This window comes from Athene cunicularia (genome assembly GCF_003259725.1).
Source record: "Athene cunicularia isolate RWA chromosome 3 unlocalized genomic scaffold, athCun1 chr3_part1, whole genome shotgun sequence".
Classification (NCBI taxonomy): Eukaryota; Metazoa; Chordata; class Aves; order Strigiformes; family Strigidae; genus Athene; species Athene cunicularia.
The window spans coordinates 89076013-89097885 of NW_020799097.1; the positions used below are offsets into that span (position 1 = coordinate 89076013).

The following is a 21873-nucleotide window of genomic DNA, read 5'->3' on the forward strand; positions in this document are numbered from 1 at the left end:
GGCAGCTCCTGAATTGTGCTTTTCTGGCAAGCAGGCAGACAAAATTCCCCTTCCTCTCCTCACATTCCTCCCCTCACAGCTCTCCAGCACACGAGGGGAACTGTTCCAGTAACCAAGAAAAGCTCTGGGCTTAAGCATCCAGACAGGACCAAACCAATCTGAACATCCTTAGTGGATTTAACAACCTACCTGTAAACTCCACAGAAAATTATCCACGTTGTCTACTTGACACGTCAAAGCAAGCGGTAAGTATCAGAAATATTACCGAGACACCACAACCTTCTGTGGTATACATACCTTAAGTTATTTCATGGATGAACAAAGTCACTCTCTCGCCATCATTCTTCTAGTCATTTTTCTTCTCCCATCAGCAACATTATGGAAACAGCTTGATCCCTTTTCTCTTCCATTCCCATCTCAGTTTGAGAAGTCTTAGCACCAGGCCATCAACATTTGCTAAATCAACTACATACTGAAAACACTGCAAGTGTACACTTGTACAGCTGAGTGCCTCAAATTCCACAGTGGCTTTTTTCCTTGTTAAAAACTTTAACTGGGGGGGTATCACAGGTTTTAGCACTGTATCGGCTACATCACTCACAATCAGCTGTCAGTCATACTGAATGGTAAGAGACACGTTATTTTTCTTAACACTAGACTAACCCCTTATTTCTAATAAAAACTCGATGCAGTTTAAGAACTCCAATACTCACTCCTAGAAATTACTTCTTTTTAAGAGAAATAGTAGTTAAAAGTTGCACCATATTGCTGAAGAGAACATGGTCACTTTTCTCACACCCAAATCATTATGGGGACATGTCTCGTTCATAGTCAAACCCCTAATGATGTTAGGAAGGCCTCCCACTCCTACATGGTTCATGAAATCTTTCTTCCTACTTCAGGAATCTTCTACTGACCCCCTTCTCTGGAAGTGGAACACTGGGGTGAATGCAGTTGTATTGCCATTTCATAAAGCAATTACTCCTTTCCTGTAAGGAGGGAAGATGAGTAGGGCTAAATCAGAAGGGTTATTTTACCTACCATGGAGAGGAAATGAGAAATTCACTTATCCCACCTACAAGCTTAGAAGAAACAGGATGGACCAGCTAACAAGTTGTTCTGCTCAGTTCTGTGTAGGTTCTCATACCACCCCCTCAACAGTGCCGTTCGGATCATCTTCCCGTAGCAACGCGACTACCATATGTGATGTGTGGTGTGCTCTCCCTCATCCTCTCCCCAAGGGCAGAACTACAGGCTTATTTCTATGTTAAATGAATGTTCTCCCCAGGAAGTGCACCGCTGACACACCAGCTCCTGCACAACAGCACTGTACCCACTCTGCATGTCTGTTCACACTGTGAAGATACTGGGGACCGTATGCCTAAGTGCACAGAAAGATGTAGGGCGCCAACAGTGCCCAGATGGCAGAGCAGTACAAAACCTAGACATACGGAGAACAGAAAAACTAAGACACTACTGAGAGTGGTAACACGCTGAACAGTTCAAAAGGAAGTTCACCAGAAGTTAGCTCATGCCCCTCCAAACACATGTCTATTTGTCTGAGTGCACTTCCCCCTCCTAGCACACACTCCGAGACTACACACTTCTTGTGATAAAACACAGAATTATGAACAGAATACAAAATGTTGAAAAATAGTATTTATTAGCACCCAATTTACATAATTATATGGTACAAATGACACTTACTTGCTGCTGCAACATTAAATATAAAGCTGCTCTTAAAAACCATTGCTTATTTCTGGAAGTCCATGTGATTTTGCTCAGCACAGAATGCAGGTACAGTATACAGCTACCCCACTTCACTACTGTCATACCAATACAAATACCTGCATGGTTACCTCAATGTGGTCTCGTTTTAAACGGCACACTAACATAAGCAGATCTATATAATTTTTTAATGACAAAATATTTACTTGACTTATTCAGGCAAGTGAATATAGCTTTAAATACAACCTATCCAAGAAGTTTCACAAAATATGAATTGCAGTGAAAAAGAGAAAATTCAGGGCTGCAATTAAGAAGCTCAAAAATATACTGGCATATTTCAAAATAATCTCCCTCTGAATTTTCTACCTTTGCCATTTTAGATTTTTATCCATGATTTAGAACTACTGAATTTTAATAAGAAGTATAATATTAAAGTGTTTGAAGAAGCATTTTCATTTAAAGCAAAATTTATACTTTTTATAATAAATGCTTATCAAATCTTTGGAGAACAAATCACTTTTTCACTTTTCTCATGTCCCATGATTAAGAAGCCTTTCTGATACAATGAAACACATTGAATTTATGGATGCTCACTCCCAAGAAGACTATTTTCTTCACAAGTTATAAAACATAATTTCTCACTTAAAATAACATTCACTTTTGTACGACAGTAGCATTTAAACAAGGTAATTTGGTGGTACTGAAATTCTGACACAGCCTTGTACTGAGCCATACACAAAAACTGACAAGCAGACTATTACTCAACAAGTATTTCTCACTTGGATCCACCACTCTGCAAGACACCTGAAGCCCAACATTGTTTCAAAGTAGTCATTCAAAACTGGCGTGCAAAATCATAACCTCAGCATAATTCTGAAGGGGAATCTTAATTTCCTTTAGCGATTTATGTATCAGTCACAGTAGCCTTTTCTTATCAACTATCTGTCATGGAAGTGATCCAAAACAGAAGAGGAGCAACTCTAATTACTAACATTTAAGTGGTTATCACCTGTGGTATCTTCTCCAAAAGAGAACTGTCAGGTAACTCTAAGTTCAATAGTTATTTTTGTAGAGAGGAAAAAAAAAAAGTGTATTAATACAAGCAACAACAACGACAAAAAAAAATCCAAACTACAATCTAAGGCAGAGAAATTTGTCTCTTTTAACCTGACAGTTTCTTTTAAAAGAAACCAATTGAAGATATTTATATGAAATACAACACAAGTCGTAGATATGCTGACAAATGTCAACAGAAAATCCTACAGCAACAATAGTCTTCTCATCACAGATTTTCTTCTACAAGTTTTTTCAGATGCATGATTCAAGGAAAACATAGCACAAGTCCGCTTTTCAGTCTACTTGGGCTATAAAGGTACAAGAAATTATTAGCTAATGTGCTCAGATTGCATCTCCAGAAAAAGTGCTAACACATGAGACAGTTTGCAAAACCTATGCATGTTTGTAAATATTTGACTGCAAGGAAACAAGTCTAGGAGCCATACATCTGAAAACAAGCTACATTCAAAAAGCACTATATCTTGATGACAAGAAGTATAAAAAAATAAATTCTTAATGGAAAAATACTAGCTTGAAGTCCATCATTTCTCCCTTATACAATGTTTTTGGCTGCTTTTAGTAAGTAATCCAAAAATAATGATAATATTTGGCTTGGTAACAAGTTATCCCCTCCCTTTCAGAATAGTAGTACAAATTCAGCTGCATAAATCTTTTCTCAATGTCCCAGTCTAATACTCTAGTGTAAAGACCAAGGGGTTTTTTGAGAGCAAGGAAGTAATTTTGGGAGCCTGCAATTCAAACTGAGGGAGTGCAAGAAGACTGGGCTTGAGAACCATGTCAACACAAGGCTTTGAGCAGCTTAAAAACAAACATGCAGGCATGGTTTAAACACGGATGTGACCTCCCAGGATCACAGCATGGCTTGGCAGCACAAGCAGGGCAAAACTAGTTTAACACACAATACCACAACCAAGACTTAACCAGGAGGAAAGTTAGGCTAAAAAGCATGTATTAAGTGCCTTTTTAGCTCAGCCATAATTTGGATTTTGTCATCTAGCAACAAATCTCTCCTGACAATGAATGAGTTGAGACCCACAAATTGTACTATTCAACTGGATTTACACGTTCTGTAGTGGAATTCAGATTCTCAAAAACATCTTAAATGATACAGCACTTCATAAGTTTTCACAACAGACTGCAGAGCAGCAAAATTAAGTCAGCAGGTAGGGTAAGAGATAACTCGGTAAAATTAATTGAAGTGGGAATAAGGAGGTACAAATCAGCATTTTGGTGGTGTGAAGGGCAGGGCAAAACACCACCACCCTTCAAAAAACACTTTAAGAGAAAAATCAATAGTCCTTTATGAAATTTACCCTGGAATGAGACTCCACTGCAGATGAGATTTTAAGATTCTCAGAAAATATAGCTTAAAGAAGGATTTAAAGTGGAAAGATAAAAAACCGGGTATCAATAGGATAGATAACCTACACAACAGTTATGTTCATTAGCACAGGCAGAGACATCATTTTAAAGGTCTTATTTCCCACCATCCTCCCTCCTGGGATTAGTCTCACCAGCTGAACAAGAGCACTTGCCTGAGCAAGGACCAGTTACACAAAAGTCATCTTAGTCCCTTCCCACTCCCCAGGTGTTTGTTCATTTGCTCTGTTGTATGTAATACTATTTTTTACTGTGTGGGTTATTTCTTGAAAAAAAAACCAAACAAACAACCCAACAACTATTTAACTAGATGGATTAACACCACGGTTTTCATCAGTTTCTCTGCTGCTCAGTAGAAACACTGTGGAGGTTCTGACTAGCAGTTTACAGGTTGTTCGTTTCAGTAATGGTGTTTGCCTGTAAATTTAAAGACACTAATGATGATGAAATAGTCAAGACTGTTCACCTACTGCAACCCTCCTCAACTAAATACAGTACCAGATTTAGAAAAAATATGCTCAACACCTTCACATCCTTACTGAAAAAGGGAGCTTCCTGAAACATCTGAATAGGTTTTTCAGGGAAATCTTTGCTTCCTCAGTGTCACTCAATACTAACAGCTACGCTGAGCATCCCTACAATGCTCATCAACAGCAGATGCCCAAGAAAACTCAAATTATCATCCCAAAGATTGCAACATCTTATACAAACCAATTTACCATATGTAGAGTGGTTTACTATCTGATTTCCTCATTCTTAACACTGTAGTCCAAAACAATTTCCACTGAACAGCCACAAATTTTAGAATGTTTTTAAATGCTATATTACAAGCAGCATCATGTTTTCACAGTTATCTCCATGAATCTTATCAGCTCACCCATTAGAAAACTAAAAGAGATACATGCTAAGTGAGTCACAAGTTACCTGGAACCACTGGTCCCATTCACATCTTATTTGTATGAGAAAGGACTGAATGAGTATTTTTTACACAATGAGCTATTTAATATGAAGTGAATCAGACAGGTGACACTGTATGTAACGTATATTAAATGCGTAGATTATGACTGGGAAAACAAACAAAAAAACCCAAACAAACAAAAAAGAAAAAATGAGAAACAAGCCTAAAAGTTTACTCTGTTTCCCAACTTTTGTGGCTTTGGTTCAATACTAATGGATATCATGAGTCAAAATCTTAGTCCTGCAATTTTGTTTTTAAATAAATGCTTATCCAGAAGCAAAAGAGCAGTCCCACTACAGTGTCTGAGGAACTTATCTTTGCATAACTGGGTTCCCAAGATGAAGACTATGTTAGCAGAAGAGTAAGGTCTGTTCTTAGAATTTAAGTAGTAAGCTATAACAAAACTCTTGCCATGTCCTCATCTAAAGCGACATAGTTTTGAAATGTGAACAATCTCTACCTTTTACTTTGACACAAGAGTGCGTAATTTGGAATCTGGATATAATACTAGATTTTATCCTTCATATAGCCTGCAACCAACGGACCAATGAATAAATCTGAAGAACCATTATGGGAAAGCCTCGCTAAACTTGTTACTCTAAATGCTTTCCTTTCTGATGCCATCAGGCTAAACTCTGTACTGCTCCTCAGCCGAATTCTCCTGCGATGACACCAGCCACATGGAGGGCACATTGGTTCTGGCTATTTAACCTACTATCTGTCCCCTACAGAGTTCAGTGAATCGTCTCTCTGCTTCCCTTGCTGTTCAGCACACAATCCAAATGACTACTGCCTACAGATCTTGATAGTAAAATACAAATAATTCCACTTGCAGGTACTCCCACGCTGTAGAAATTACTTGTGTTAGATTGCAAACCTGATGCTTCAACGAGGACTCCAAAGAGAACACTGCTACAGTCTCTTGTACAGGCGCAGGACAACAGCAATGGCTGCATTTTTTTTTTTCCTTATCTCAACCCACATCACTAGGTTTTGCTAGGTTTACTAGCTATTTTACACAAGTGTCAAGCAGGATCCCTAGGACAGTCTGCAAAGACACTACCAAACCACAGCCTGCAAACGCTTTCCCAATACACACCTTGAAAGTCATTAAGAAAACCCCAACTTGCTTATCTGATGGTTATGCCTGCTTTTTAATTTTTTGTTTCCTTTGGGATGGACTAAGACTTCTGCCAGTCAAACACTGCTCAAATGACACATCAGTTTATGGAAGTTGCTAGTCCCCAAAATTACATTGTTAAAACATGAGGAAGGAGGTAGGGAAAGGGGACACGCACGTGATCGAAGAGGTGTACTGAAAAAGTTGGTGTAACTAAGTCCTTTATCTCTTACATATTATTCAAAAGGACAAGCTTACGGTTATTTTAAATTCACAACTGCAAAATAGTGTTGTATGAGCTAATCACAAAGCTGTACGGTGAACATCACACACTTACTCAAACACATTACATATGGGACTGCTTAACGTAACGTTATTTGAAAACACAAGACCTAAAAAATAACCTACAGTACATGGCATATAGTTCTAGAGGCTTCTTCCTAAGAACATATTTTATCCAAAAAAAGATGAATGAGATCAAAAAATATTCATCGGATGATTATCTTACAAGTAATAAAATCTTTTATGTGGTATGTCAGAAGTTTTCTCTTTGAGACATAAAAATAAATACTGACACTAGAATTTTTGAAAGAGTGAAGAAAATGTTTTCCACAATATAATTATACCTAGAGCTTCTTCCAGAATATTTCAAATTATTTTGTGCAAGCGTTTTGGTAACTGAATCAAATATGTGAAAGCAAACAGCACAGTGAAGTTAAAAATAAAAATTAGAGATCTAGCAGACCAATTTTCAACATTAAGGACAGACTGAAAATTCTTCCATCAAATTAGCTAGTAAAACCAAAATCAGTAGCACAGGCTAACAAACACAAAAAATCATGAGTTAACCATTAAAAATGTACCATGTAAATTAGATATGGGAAAAATAGTAATAGTAAAATGCCATATACTGATGTTCCACAAAAACGCTTTTTTGCAAGAATAAGCTTAGGTCCAGTTTTGTTTGCATCTTCAACAGATCTACCACATTCATGAAAGCTTCCAATTACACTGAACCAGGAAGAACTGCACATAAAAGGGAAAAGTAAAAATAATATAGTGCCCTCGGAGATCAGAAGTTCAAAGCTTGTAAAACCCAGGATGATCATGAAACAAAACCCAGGATGATCATGAAACAGAAAGTAAGTATCTAGCTGCAAAAGAATCATAACAGCATACTGAAAGTGAAGAGGAACCTTAAGAAGCAACAATGCTCAAAGTCATTTAAAACAGTTGTCAGAAATAAAGAAATACAATCCGGGTTTGTGAGACACTAGCCAGAAGACCAAAAGTTTGTGGTCTTCCTACACAAAAGCATGTTACAGAGGAAAAAAACAACCAAACAAAACCGACACTTAACAGATGATCTTCAGACTAAGTCCAATGAATCATGCATGTGGAATGGTGTTGTGGGCAGCAAGATACTGAGAACTGAGCTAAAAAGCCGAAAACAAGAAACGGTTGTGTGGAAAGAGCAGACTAAGAAATAGCTTGAAGAAAGTGCAAAGGAATGGAAATACGCACCTAGAACCAGTGAGTGCATACAGGTTTCAAATTACAAAGACAATGAGAAATTTGTAAAATGGCACAAAACATGGATTGGAATACTGACATGAAGTTACAAAAAACTACTAAATATCATGTAAGTCCTCCTGTCAGTGAGATGTAATCATTGAGATATCTTCAAAAGGAAGCCTAATTCTTTAGAACATACATAAAACCTCACTGGCCAAGACAATATTAAAATGCACAAGTCTACAACCCTGTTTTAGCAAGCAGATGAACTAGATAAACTAAATATTTTTTTCACCCCTAACTCCTATGATGTTCAGAAGATTTGACAGGCTCATGCACAATCCCCTGCAGTCCTACAAGTATGTGAGCAAGTACAGTAAAAAGACATTGACATCAATTATGAAGACCAGCACAAAAATATATGTACTCCACAACCTCTTTGTAAGGCTACATTTGTTTTTTAAAGGCACCTCATCCTCTAGCTATTGCCAGCTTTTAAAAAAAAAAAATCACTTTTCGGTTTGAGCAAGAGCTCAATAGTGAGAAGGAAACATCTTTCAATTCACATTTGATCAGCCACTTCTTACATTCCAATTGTAATCAGAATGACAGTCTTTAAAAACAAGCATGCCGGCCTATTAGTTTTATGTACAGCAATTTAAACAACCGTAACTACATATTGTATTGTGTAAGCGAAAGCACAACATTCATTTCATACTCACACTGTTATCCTTTTGTATACACAAACTCAAGAGAACTCTTAATACTAAAACATTAAAATGCACCCATGGAGTCTTCCCTTACTAGACACATTTAATACATGTTTACAATATATATACACATATATAATATACATAGCTTTTAGAATTTTTCAAATAAATCTTTGTAATTTCCTCTTCAAAAAGAAATAAAATAATGACACTGAAAGAATATGAGTCAAGTACACAGAACTCTCACAAAGTTGAATGCTCAGTTTTGCAGCCAAGTTTCCCCCTTTCCATCATAACCAAATCATTTTATAAAAACTAAATAATCTGAATTGCTATTGTCATCTGTTTCATGGTAAAAGTTCTAATCTTATCTACGGAAATATATTGCATATCAATATAATGAAGTGACATATCTGAATATTCTCAGCAATAAAAGATATTCCAGGATATTTTAGCAGTAAATAGAATGTGTTGCAGGCTCAAACAGCACAGGTCAACCTTTTATCCTAAATAATATAGTTGATTTAAACTCTGAGATCAGCTTCAAATGTGGTCCCATCCCCAAATGCCACTCTAAAAACAACAGAGTCAAACCCTACGTTGGTATCTTTCAACGACTCCTTTTTAGAAAGTGTCAGTTTAAAGGTAAGGACTCTTTATCAGTTTCCAGTCTTAACCTCAGGCTGGTATGCAGATTGGGTTCTTTCCTACTTACAACAGTGCCAGAAATCATCTCCAGTAGAAATTCTGCCTTCCATTCCCATTAGAGGAAAACGCCAACTTCAGGCTTATGAGCAGTAAGAACTCTGATGACACATAATAGAGAAGAATCCACTCCCCCTCCTTTGAGAAGGGATAAAAAGATGAAAAGATTGGACTAAAAGTTATTTGTCATTCAAATCAACAGAAAAGCTCTGAATACATAAACAAAGCATATCTGTTGAGTAATTACAAGAAATACTCATTTTTTCAGGTAACCTAATCAATGACACAATATGCCCAGTGAAGTGGACAAATTTAAAAGTTCCACAAATGGTGAAGTTGGGAAATACCTCTAGAAGTAGCAGAATTTCTAAAACTGATGAAACTTTGCATAGTTCCCACCTATTGCACTAGTAGGACTCACACAAAGCATCAGGTATAGGTTTAATCCTCAAAAGTAGTATTCCACTGTGAGCCTTAATGCCCAGAATGATACCCTTTTTAACAGGAACAGAAAGAGGAGATGAATGTTTGATAATTAAATTGTAGGAAAGCTTCTTTGGAAAGCTTTGTGATAATTTCTTGTGCCAGATCTCCAAGAACAAACAGCATTATAAATCTGAATAAGTTAAATCTGCTACTACAGTATATACAGACTGCTTCAGTCTGTTGTTAATTGGGACTAGACTAAAGGCTCAGCTCCTAGCCACACGCTAATACAGTCTTTAAAAAAATTATATAATTTTTTTTTTCAAACTAAATATTTACTGTATAACACAGAAGATGTAACAAAAACTTTACTGCATTTTAATTTACATTAGTAATTTACTTTCCTTTAATTGCATTTATCTTAGGCTAGCAGCCAGGTGGCTGAGATTAACTATCAGCTACTGCTCCTTGAACAAGACCTACTTTATTAATACCAAAGGGATGACAATGTGCCTCTCCCATGACACAGTAATGAGCATGTGAACTGACACTTTTTCCAGGTGATTTAATTTTAAGTATATTTAAGATTCCTCAATGAGAAGCATCCAAGGAATTTTCCCTCTTTTCCTACTCCCTGATGCAATTAGACCCCTTCTTTCCAGTACTCCATTTTATTAATAGAGAATACATAGTCTTAGTTTCACCCAAGGCCTGCCTGGACGAAAATTCACACCCTCTGAAATAAAAGCTTTTCGTTTGTTTCTTAACTATTTGAAACTGAGAGTTTCCAAGCTCTCAGCACCAGCTGAGCTCACAGAAACCAGAACAAACGTCAATTTAGAAAACAGCACCCTGCAAAACTAAACACTTACAAACATTCTCTGAATTACAGGGCAGGGTAAGAAGACTCATGCCCTCCTCTTCTCTTTTGTGCAGCTGGTTAAATATATACAAAGCTAGAGTTGAAAGGGAAGCACTCTGTCATACAAACACTTTAGCCAGGGCATCTGCTCCTGCACTGGCAATATAACATTTGGAGGGGTGGAATGCCACATCATGAATGGATTCATCAAATTTTTTGCGATGAGCAGTAAATTCTTGGATGCAGGTCTTGCTTTCAAGATTCCACAAGCGAATTGAACAGTCATGACCTAAAGAAAGGGGAAACAGTTTTCTTTAATTCTCATGTATGCCACCAATATGAGAAAAAGAAAATGAAATCTGAATGTACTTACTGCCAGACATCAAATACAAGCCATTAGGATCAACAGCTAAACTTGTAACTGCATCCAAGTGAGCTACCATGGAGTGGATCAGTTTTCCTTTGAAAGAAAAGATTTATTTAGGTTATTTTCTGCAATTCACTTTGTTATCTGTATTCACTACTTTAACTCTACCACAGCTCATATTATAAATACAAGATCTTGCCCCATGACTGAATCACTAAAATTACACAAGAAGTCATTCTTTAAATGTTTACAGTCTCAGGAGAGCCACAGTACCAGTATCACCAGCTTTGATAATGATTTCATGTTAAAAATGAGAAATCATGGTCAAATGTTTCTTATTGTTGCAGAAGATAATAAAACAGAAAAAAAAAAAAAAGAGTGGCCATTTCCTCTATTATTGATTACAGAACTACATCAATCAAATCAACTATTTTCAGCTTTTTCCTCAGCTTCCATTGGGCCCTTTCACCTCTTCTTAGTTAACATACATCTAGAATGTAACAAACTTAAAATCAATAAGCATATTGAAAGCTCTCAATTTAACTTTTAAGACAGTGCAACCTGGAAGCAGAGAAGTCATAAATTGAAGATTATCAAGACTCACAGTCAGAATAGCAGATTAATACTACAATTCCTATCAAAAAGTCCTTTAAACACAAAGAGCTTTATAATTACGCATCTCAGTGTGACTCACTACAAATTAGAAAAAGTATTACAAGCTGTCCAGCTGTTTCTGCAGAAGTGAGAGATATGGAGAAATACAGTGGATCAAATTGAGAACAAGGCCTACAAGTGAACTTCTACCTCTAAGCAATCAGACAGAGGTCTTGGAAGCACTGATGGAGTGCCAGAGCTTCCTGCCTTCAGATCAAAATAACACAGACAACACCACAGAAGAAACATGAACATAAGCACATGAAGATTTTGACAAAGCTTTCTTTCATGTTAAGTATTGATAACCCCCACACATAAGGCATTTTAAAAGAATATAGAGAATGATGCAGGTTCTTTATCACTGTGCCAATAAAGTTTTAAGTGGGCTGGCAATCTTTGGGCTCTACTGGTGATGAGATATTTCTGTTTCAGAGGATATCCAATTCTTGACATCCCTCAGCATTTATGTGAACAATATTAATCATAGTAAAATTCTGTTTATGCTTTATATTATACAACTATGACTAGGAGCTGGTGAAAAGATGCATACCCGTATTGTTGTCATAGAATTTGATGTGTCTGTCTTCATGAGCAGTGATACTAATTGGAAGAGTTGGATGGCTGATGACTCTGTTTATCTGACAGGAAGAACTGACTGCTAAGAAAAAAACCCACACATATCAATACATGTAAATTGCTAAGTTCTTTGAAAAATTACTACTAAGAAATAAATACGTAGTCCATCTTATTTGCAAAATAATTCTTACCTTTATATAATGGAAACTCTCAGCTAGCACCTTATGTAATGTGGTTTACTCTAAAATACTTTCCAAATTACATGCACGCAGAGGCATAGGTAAATCATACATATGAGTATATATACAAACAAACAAGGTCCAACTTTTGGCCATGGTTTTAGATGGGCACAGCAGGCGACAATGTCAAGCCAAAAACTGAGTGAAAATACCTTTTTTGCACTTCCCTACCTCCACATTCCTCCTCTTGTCAAGCCAAACTTTTTTTGTAACACACAGAAAGCACAGGAAAATTAACACTACAAGCAGTATGTTTCCAAGAAAACAAGATTCCATGCCCTCAGTCTCACAGAGCAAAACCCACCTACTATTATTTGATAGATGTGGATTAAAATTCTTAATGAAGAAAAGGATGCTAGACTATTCATAGGAGAGCCATTTTCCTAGTCTTCAAGAATCTTGAAATATCATATTATATATATATACACACACATACAAAGAAACCCAGAAGTTTTTTGATTTGAAATCTAGGCATTGCTGTGATGCACAGAGTAGTGAAAGAATGGTCTTAAGAGAAATAGATTACCACAGAAACACAAATAGCCACTCCACACAACATCGAAATACAGTTATTTTCTTTCATGTGGAAGTTGACTGTATTTAAACTGAGGCCAAAGAACACATCATCTAATAAAAATTCTTACTAACAAAATATAATACTACTATAGCATCACTTTGCTACTAAGGTGGTAAAGATCTGAATTTACCTCTTTCTATCAAAATCTGAAGTGTCAGGTAGTGTCAGCATTCACAGGACACTTAAAAATAATGGATGTATAAATTAAGGAAAAAACTCCATTCATATCAGTAAACCCCTGTAAAATTACTAAAACCACAAGACTGCATCATGGCCAGGTATCCTCACAGTTTTGAAATGCCAGGCAGAGTGAGGCTTATACTGAACAGCGGAGTCCCTAAGTGGTGGTAGCAGGGCATTTCAGGTGACTCATTTTCCTCTTGCCTAGTTCTTGTAAAAATAATATTTTTTTTTTAAGTACATGTAAGCTTTATAGCACTGTTACGTAACTAAGATACTAAACAGGGACTGCTGGATGTCGTATCACAGCCACATTTTCTTAAAGGAATATTACTAAATTACAGTAAGGAGGAGGTGGTGAAAAAAACAGAAGAAAAAAAAAAAAAGAAGACATGTAACTTCCACTGAATAGAGATAATTGATTCAGGACTTTTCTTCAGACAGAACAGAGATGTGGGTTAAAAAAAGAGAAATCTTGCACAGTAAGGAATAATATCAAGAAGCAGGATGGCACTTTCCATTCCCTCTTATAAAATGACAAGAGTCATTTAGCTATTTTAAAACAGACAAGCAAAGCCAACAAGGGCATACTCTCTTTTAAAAATGTAATTACATAGTAGAATTGAGCGACATAACACTTTCAGGGGAAAAGATTATCAAAATTTTAAAAAATACTAAACATCATATTGTTATCAGGTTACCATTTTGGCCTGAATATGAAACCTCATGCTTCAGCTCATTCTGTCTCTTTCCTAATGCTAGGATAAAATAATTTACTAATCACAGGTTCTTTACAGTTTCCTCTAAAACTTCTGATACTGGCCACTGCCATGATCCAAGGCATGGGACCCTGTGAATACTCTTCCACTGGACCTTTGCTTTTCTCCTACAGTGAAAACTTCAACTAAAGCCCAACTGCAAATGAGCCAAGAGTATATATAAAACATAGAAAAGGCATACCTCTGAGGTAAACTAAAAAAGAATACACAGAGACTCCCAAACTGGTAATAAATTTAACTTTACATTTTCCTGATATTAACTCTATCTTGCAATTTGGACTGAAGAGAGAATGGAAATTTTGAAGCTGCAAAGATCATCGGACTAAATTAAAGAAAACTCTGCTTTTTCTTGTGCTACTGTTCCTTGAAAAGGAATTGAGACAGCATGGGCTTGTTTCTTCTACCTTCTTTCAAAAGTAATAAGTTACTGTTATGTCTCAAAACATAGCTTAATTCACATTATTATTTATCATGACACTGCCTAATTTTCTGGAAACATTGATACTGTTGGTAGGCTTTTCAATCTTAAACAAGCAAACTTTTATTTTTGTTTTGATACATACTAGTATCCACACTGGACTCCAGGGTAAGAATTCGTTGCCGTGTCTCCATGTTAAAAATGCTAGTGTGTCCACTGTTAAATGATGCTACCATGAGGCTTGGGTCACTGCTCACAAGATCTACTGATGAAGGGATTCCCATTTCTAGAAAGCAACATAGAGAGCATTTTCATAAGATTTAGCTGGTGTAAAGAAAAGTGAAAAACAAACAAAAAATGCCAAGCAGTAAGCACTTCAATATCAAAAGGGCCACGATTATGAAAGGAAATGTTACTTTTAAAAATCTACATTATGCCAATCTAAACAGACTGCTCTGTAAAATCACTATTTTAAACATTGGTTTTTTGATATGTGTATCAACAACATTGTTTACTAAGATGCTGTATCTGGAGCTGCAGCTGAACAAAAATCTACTTTGAAACTAAAAAAGAATGAACTCCCTGCCCACTTTTTCTTCCTTTTACTGTTAGAACAATTCTCAAACAAAACTCCGTGGCATTAAGTAAAAGGACATCAAATTTAAGTCATAAAACCATTTACATGACAGATGATCAATATTATTATTAACCTGGGCAAATTCAAAGCTTAAAAACTGCCAAAGCTTTCCAGGTGCAAATTTTATACGCTGACACTGTCAGCATGGAAAGTTATACACAAATACATTATAAACTCGTATTACAAAGCTTCGTCCATCCTGCCTATTACGGTATACAACTGATCTCCTTACACTGTAGCTGTCTGAACGCTACAGTACAGAAGGCCAAATCAGCAGAGCTTGGGTATAGGAAATATCCCTTGGAATTTTTCTCCTTGAATGTGCTGTTTGCCACCTGCTACATGAAAGGAAAGAAACAGTTGCAACAAATGCCAGGAGGAGAAGGAAGAGGTAGAATGTGAGACACTGAATGTTAAGCGACCTAATGTCCATGGATCCAGATAATGCAGGAATATCATCACCTCCCTCTAAACCTAAAATTTATGGGAGAAACACCTTTCTTGGACATATAACCTCAGGAATGTTGCTCAGGAGTGGTGGTACTTATCTACAGGCACTCCAAAAAAGCCAAACACGATTGTTGTGAAAAGAAAACTTGTACTGTTTCTGAAGTGACCTTTTCTACCACTGCCATTCCTGCTTATTTGCAGCTTCCTGGTAAACCTACAACAGTTAATCTAAAAGACTTAAGTGATGACTGCTAGATATTTTAGAGAGTTAGTTTAAGGTTCTCAATAAGCCACAAGAAAATTCCATTTCAAAGGAGGATCTATGAATTTCACAACTGGGTTTCATTCCAGTTTGGAACACAAAAACCCCCAAAGATTAGCTCTGTAAAGCAAGACTAATTTCCCCTTCCCCCTTAATTTAATAATTAAACCAAAACAAAACCCCAGACAAAAAAAAACAAACAAAAAAAAACCCAAAACACCCACCACCAAGAAGTTTTCAAAGTAGATGGATAGGCAAGCTAGCAGCAAACCGATTAAGTTTTCACAGAACCTTGCAGACCTTTGGAAACATAGCTCTGCAAGAACTAAAACACATGAAATATTTCTGTTTTGCTCAGTCTATTTTAAATGGCAGATTGGACCAGCTTTGCACCATAATTCGGTAAGTCTTTTCAATTATGACGAAGTTTATTTGGCCTCAAAGTTCTTCTGAAGAACCAAGGAACTATCTCAGTTCATGGGTTGCCTTTAGGACCATCAGCTCTAAGAAAGTTGGGCAATGTCAACAGGCTCATTCTAGAGCACTTACTCAGACAACAACTTTAAGAAATTAGGCTCTAAACAGTAGAATTTTGATTTGTGCATGATATTTCAGTAACCTAATCCAAAGAAGCAAATTTTTTCAGCTAGCAGTGTTTAGGATGACTAGGTTATTGCTATTTAGTTAATGTGCAAACTAAGAAATTCAACTGGAATCTGTGTTAGAGGCACAAGGAACATTATCCGGAAGGTACAATGCCGCTGGCCTGAAACAAAGCACCAGCTACTCCAAACCTCTCTTGGGGGAAGAAAGAGTTTTTCATTCCGGACGCATCAAAAGCAAAAGCCTAATGGAAACTCAGTCTGAATCTGAAATATGGGGCTAATACATTGTACTCCATAGTTTTAGTAACATCAGCGGATTACCTGCAGCAGTTGGCTTTTAGCTGTATGTGACTGCCCCCCTGTGTATAGGTATCTATTCAGCTGGTGTCAAAGGAGAAGGCACCCAAAATGTACTCTTCCCAAAACAAGTTGTAAAGATATAAAATCCAGCAAAAACAACAAGAAGGATTTCTATTCAGTAGCCAAAATTATGGCAGTCTGAACAGCGATGCTCATAAACTTTAAGGTAGGGCAATTTTCTTTACCTTGATTATCATTAAATATATTGAGAGCTGGCGCAATTTCTGTAGCTTTCCATAGACGTATAGTGCCGTCTGCTGAACAGGATAGCAAACGCTGGTGTGCTCCACTGTAAACCAGACCCCACACTGCATCTGTATGGCCTACAAAAGCACCTCTTAGAACAGATGGATCTGTGAACAAAACAAAACAAACCACATTTCAAAACAAAATCTGAATTAAGTCAATAGTTGTATCATGGTCTGTGTTTATGGATGAACTTTTAAGAAGACAGTCCATAAAAAAAAACCAAGACCAATCAGGTCATATCAATACAGATTTCTCAATTATTCTTGTATGAAGATGCTTGAATTTCATCAGCATATGTGGCATTCAGTTATCCAGTTACAACTAATGGAACAAAACCATGTTTCAGCAGAATGGACAGTATCAAAGTTGGCAACACACACTTTTGATTTTAAAATTAACTCTCAAACAACCATTAAAGGCACATCAGTCCCTTTTTTTCCAGAAGCCAACTTTGAGGTCAACCACATCTGAAGCTACAAGAGGTGAAAATGTTTTAACACACAGACACAAGGCTGCCATCCTTTCAGATCTGGTAAATCTTACCCAACTGGGCTTTTTTAGCTGTTTGTAGACAACATTAACAGCTTTAGACTCAGACTATACAACCTCTTTTTATCTCAACTGCATCAAGATTTGTTGAAGAAAAAGAACATTAAAATACACATTTGCTGTATTTGCCAATTATAAATCTTAGTCCTACACTTTTTCAACCTGTTTCTCAAAATTGTGATGACATCAAGGCCTTTTTTAAGAAAACTACAAATTTTATCTTCTCATCAATCGGCATCTGTATTAAAACTGAAGCCAACATGCAATTTTCTCCTTTAAATTTTCAAAGAAGCATTAACTACAAATTATACTATTTTAGCCATGTTAACATTAATGTCACTAAAGATATCATTTCACTTGTGCGTGTGAAAGCAACATACCATAGGAGTCATAGGGGTCAATGTTCGGGTTGGTTGTATTCCAGCCATGGATGAGGCCATCTGTTCCCCCACTGTAACACTGTTCACCATTACTGCTCATCACCACACAGAGCACTGGTCCACTGGAAGAACCCCACCCCCAAAGAAAAGTTGACTGTTAACTTTTTCATTATGTGAAAAACAATGTAAACAAATCTTCAAAGCTAGATACAATTCACTTGCTGCAACAAAAATTCTGCATAGTCAGATCATATGCTACAATGCTTCCCACAAAAAAACCTCCACAGTATTTGGTAATGTAACCACAATCAGGACAATTTAATCCTTATGCACATGAAATATGAAAAGTGTCACAGTTTTAAACTATAGGCTGTGTTATTTTACATAAACATCTTTTTTCCCTTTTTTAAAGATCTAAGGCTCTTATGAAATCAGTTCAGTAGGTTTAAATGCACTGCAAACAGCTTCATTCTGCAGAGGCACATATCTGACAAAAAGGCAAGAACTGCAATGATAAACAGAGCACCTAGTCAAATTTGAACTATATTTTTAGGTTTTTCTTTTCAAAACCGTGGTGTACTTAACTCCAGACACAAATAATTATGCAGAAAGGAGATGAACATATGCAGATATTTTAAATAACATGGGAACTAAAAGCATCACATGAAATCACTAGTTGACAAGGTGGAAATTATTTTTTTTAAATAATTCTGTGTCTGTTTAAAAATCATATATTTCTCAAAATATGACAATGTTTCTCAGGAAATACTCACCTATGTGCTCTGAAGGTATATATTGGCTCTACATCAAGAGAAGCACTCCTAAATGAAGTACAAGAAAATATTAACATGTATACGACCTTACACAGTGCTTTACAAAGATGTGCCAGAACTGCTAAATTCTTAAAGTCACTGATATGTCTTTTGAAGTGTTTTTCCCACAACATTCTCTCCCAACATGATTTTTCATATATCTAGGAATTCTTTGCATTCTTTCAAAATATGATAGGATTTGTTTGGTCGGTTTGGTATTTTGTTTGAAGGCCTTCAAGGTAAAGTCCACAAACTCTCACAGACCAATTAAAGCAGTAGGTAGGTACATCAATGGTGGGGAGTGGAGGGCCATCAGTATCACATGGAACATATCATTAAGTGTTACAAATCCCTGTCAGAGCGAAGCAGCTTATGGCACCTTGTTTTTATATCAATGCTATAGCACTGTTACAAACTACTTCAAAAACTGCTGCTCTGGACTTTACCAGTCCAGTGCTTGTTACAGACTGCGGGAAGACCACATGCTTTGCCTAGTCCTCCTAAAAGACATGATGTCATCCCTCACTATATTAGCCCCGCTACGAATTTGCTCTCATTTCTGAAAATACCCAGCAACACAGAAGAGAGTGTACAAAGGAACCTAACAACATCTCAAAATTTAAAAGCTGTACACATGTATATGCATATATAAAAAAACTGCATTTTTACACATTGATATACATGTGCAAGCAAACTAACAGGCCACATACAAATATTTTCACCAGTAAATTAATTTTCCATGTTATCTACAAGGAAAATAGAAAAAAGTGAATGGTTTTCATTTTCACAAACAAAGCACATTCACAAACATGCATGGATTCCTTCTGGCACTCTTTAAAAGTCCCCATTCTTCTTCCAAGAGCTTGTTTTCCTACTGTTAAATTCAAGAAACAATTCTGATTAACTCCAAGGGACATACAGGGAAGTGGCATCTACAATTTTTTTCTTCCTTCATAAACAATGCAGAAACAAACAAACAAAAAATCTTACTTTTTTGCTGGTGCTGTTTTTTGTAAATTCCACATTTTTAATGTATGGTCCTCGGAAGCTGTTATTAAGACTGGTTCAACTGGATGAAAAGCGAGACCTCTTATTCCATCAAAGTGACTTCTTAATGTGAATTTGGGGTTCCAAGTCTTTCTCAATGCATCCTTATTGTTTGCTATCTAATGAAAAAAGAAATGCCAAACTTGTGATTAATCTGGAAGGCACAATGAAAGGAAGAAATCAGAAATTTAGTTTGGCATTTTCAGAAGATGTCAAATTATCTCACCCGCTTTTCATAACAACCTGCTCTCCAGCAACAGTCCATTTAACACTGATCTGACAATTCAAAATGAGAGCAAAGGTTGATGTATTCCACAAAAGCAACAAATAATGCCACATTCACAGTAAGATATTCTGTGCAAATCTGAAATATTCCACATGCCTTAAAGTACACAATTTATAACATGAAAAGTACTTTTCTGACTGATACTGCTGTAAACTCAGCTTGGTATTTGAAATCTGATCTATGCCTATCGGCTCATTCATTAACACTGGGCCTGACTCAACCAAGTTTTGGTCCCTGAATACCTGAAATACCACTGACATGGCATCTTGAAGTAAAGATCTAAGAAAAACAGAGAAGTATCTAGGAGAACAGAAAGAAACACAACTAACTTACTCACCTAAGGCAACAAAAGCTCTGCAATAATACAAGACAAGTAAAGCTTGCCAGGGGAAAAAAAGAAAAAAAGGCAAAAAGGACTTGGCTACACACTAAGAATAAAACTGGCAAGCAATAAGCTATCATATACACAGACACAATTATTTGGCAATAAATGCATTTTAGCAGATCCAAAAAGAAAGCTCTTAACAAAGTAACAGTTGCTTCAACATTGCTCCTCTGAACAAATGTTGACATAAAATGCTGAAACAGATTTTTATCACTGTCAGTCCACACTGCCACAGTTATATTTACCTGCCCATAATCACTGCTGATGGTGGTTATGGAAAATCAGGAAAACAAACAATTGCAACTCAAATATTGATGATTTCATTATGTTGAAAGCTACAGATAAACCCAAATAATTTATTATCCTTAACTGCAAAGAAGAGACAACTGTTCCGAGCCACTTCAAGAAACTACATTTTACTCTGAAACGTGGGGCAGAAAGTTTAAGAACGAAAATGCTTTTTCTTTAGTTTTGTTACTTCTGGATTTAATAAAAACATGCTTTAATTAAGAGGTTCTATAGATTTTAAACAATGAGAAAGGAGTCTAACAAACAGCAGATTTAGTCTCATGATATTTCTTAGTAATTATGTACTGTCTTGCTCAAGGAGGCATGTCAGGTTCTTTGCCAGTTTATTGAGCTGAGGTAGCTCAGTAAGGGAAGAGACAAATGCTCGAGTTGGTGCAAGGACAGGGCAGGACTGCAATGTCAGCAGCTCTGGCAGATTTTGTGGAGATTGGCCAAGAAAGTCTCAGCAAAAAGCATACAAGAAGTACAGAATATTCACAGATAACTGAATTTAGTTGCCGCAATACAGGCATCTAATGTTGATTAGGTGATGGAGGGAACCTTGCTTGCCCTCCTGCTCCCATATCAGCAGCACAGGTCCCGTACCACATCTGCAAAAACCACAAAGACACCTCAGCCTAACAGTGCATGCCAGTTCTGGCAGGATAATATTCTCCATTTGCTTCTCATTCATTCAGAGATGCTCTTCCAAATGAGTCCAAGATGATTAGCTTCTAAATTGGGAAGTAGACAGAGGGCAGTCCCAGTCAGCAGACCAGTAGCAGAGGTGAAAACAGATCCTAGCCCTGATGCACACTGCCTCCCTGGCTGCACCACCATCACTCCACTTACCAGTCTCTCATGAGCTGCAAAAGGCTGGGTTATTAACACAACAGCCAGCCTCCTTTTCTCTTCCCCCCATTGAAATTTAACAGTGAGGTAATCCAAGACTTGAAAAGCAGTTGTGGAGGAGGAGGATGTTGAACCCCAAAATTAGCACCCAATCTGAATTTGCCACTAATAGTAATATTTGTGTGTATATAGACAACTTGAAAACTCTGGAAACAGCATATGCAGGAAGTATTATGGACACCACTCTTGTTCAAAGTTTCAGGAAATCAAGCAAGAGCCTACTGCAAGTCCAAAACCTCCAAGTCAGTACATAGTATTAAATGTAATGATTTTGTAGTTCAGATACTCTTATGTACAGTAATCAGTCTCTTATAATTTTATGAAGCTTCTTAATCTACCCAGAAGACTAGGGAAAAAAAACCCAGAACCAGCAGAAGTGA

General features: G+C 36.7%; 1 protein-coding gene across 2 annotated transcripts in view; it reads right to left on the bottom strand.

Moving 5' to 3' along the window:
* Positions 1–1644: 1644 nt before the first annotated feature.
* The window catches only part of STRN (striatin), a 64860-nt gene continuing 44631 nt past the window's right edge, over positions 1645–21873 (bottom strand). Inside the window, exons 12-19 of one of the 2 annotated variants that reach the window (XM_026845485.1) lie at positions 19566–19741; positions 18537–18584; positions 17764–17885; positions 16771–16938; positions 14417–14557; positions 12053–12160; positions 10855–10941; positions 1645–10770 (exon numbers count right to left, since the gene is read on the bottom strand). In XM_026845485.1, coding sequence (XP_026701286.1) covers positions 10601–10770; positions 10855–10941; positions 12053–12160; positions 14417–14557; positions 16771–16938; positions 17764–17885; positions 18537–18584; positions 19566–19741 — 1020 coding nt within the window. In that variant the 3' untranslated portion in view covers positions 1645–10600. The remainder of the gene's footprint in view (positions 10771–10854; positions 10942–12052; positions 12161–14416; positions 14558–16770; positions 16939–17763; positions 17886–18536; positions 18585–19565; positions 19742–21873) is intronic. The other variant, XM_026845486.1, reaches the window with a different exon arrangement.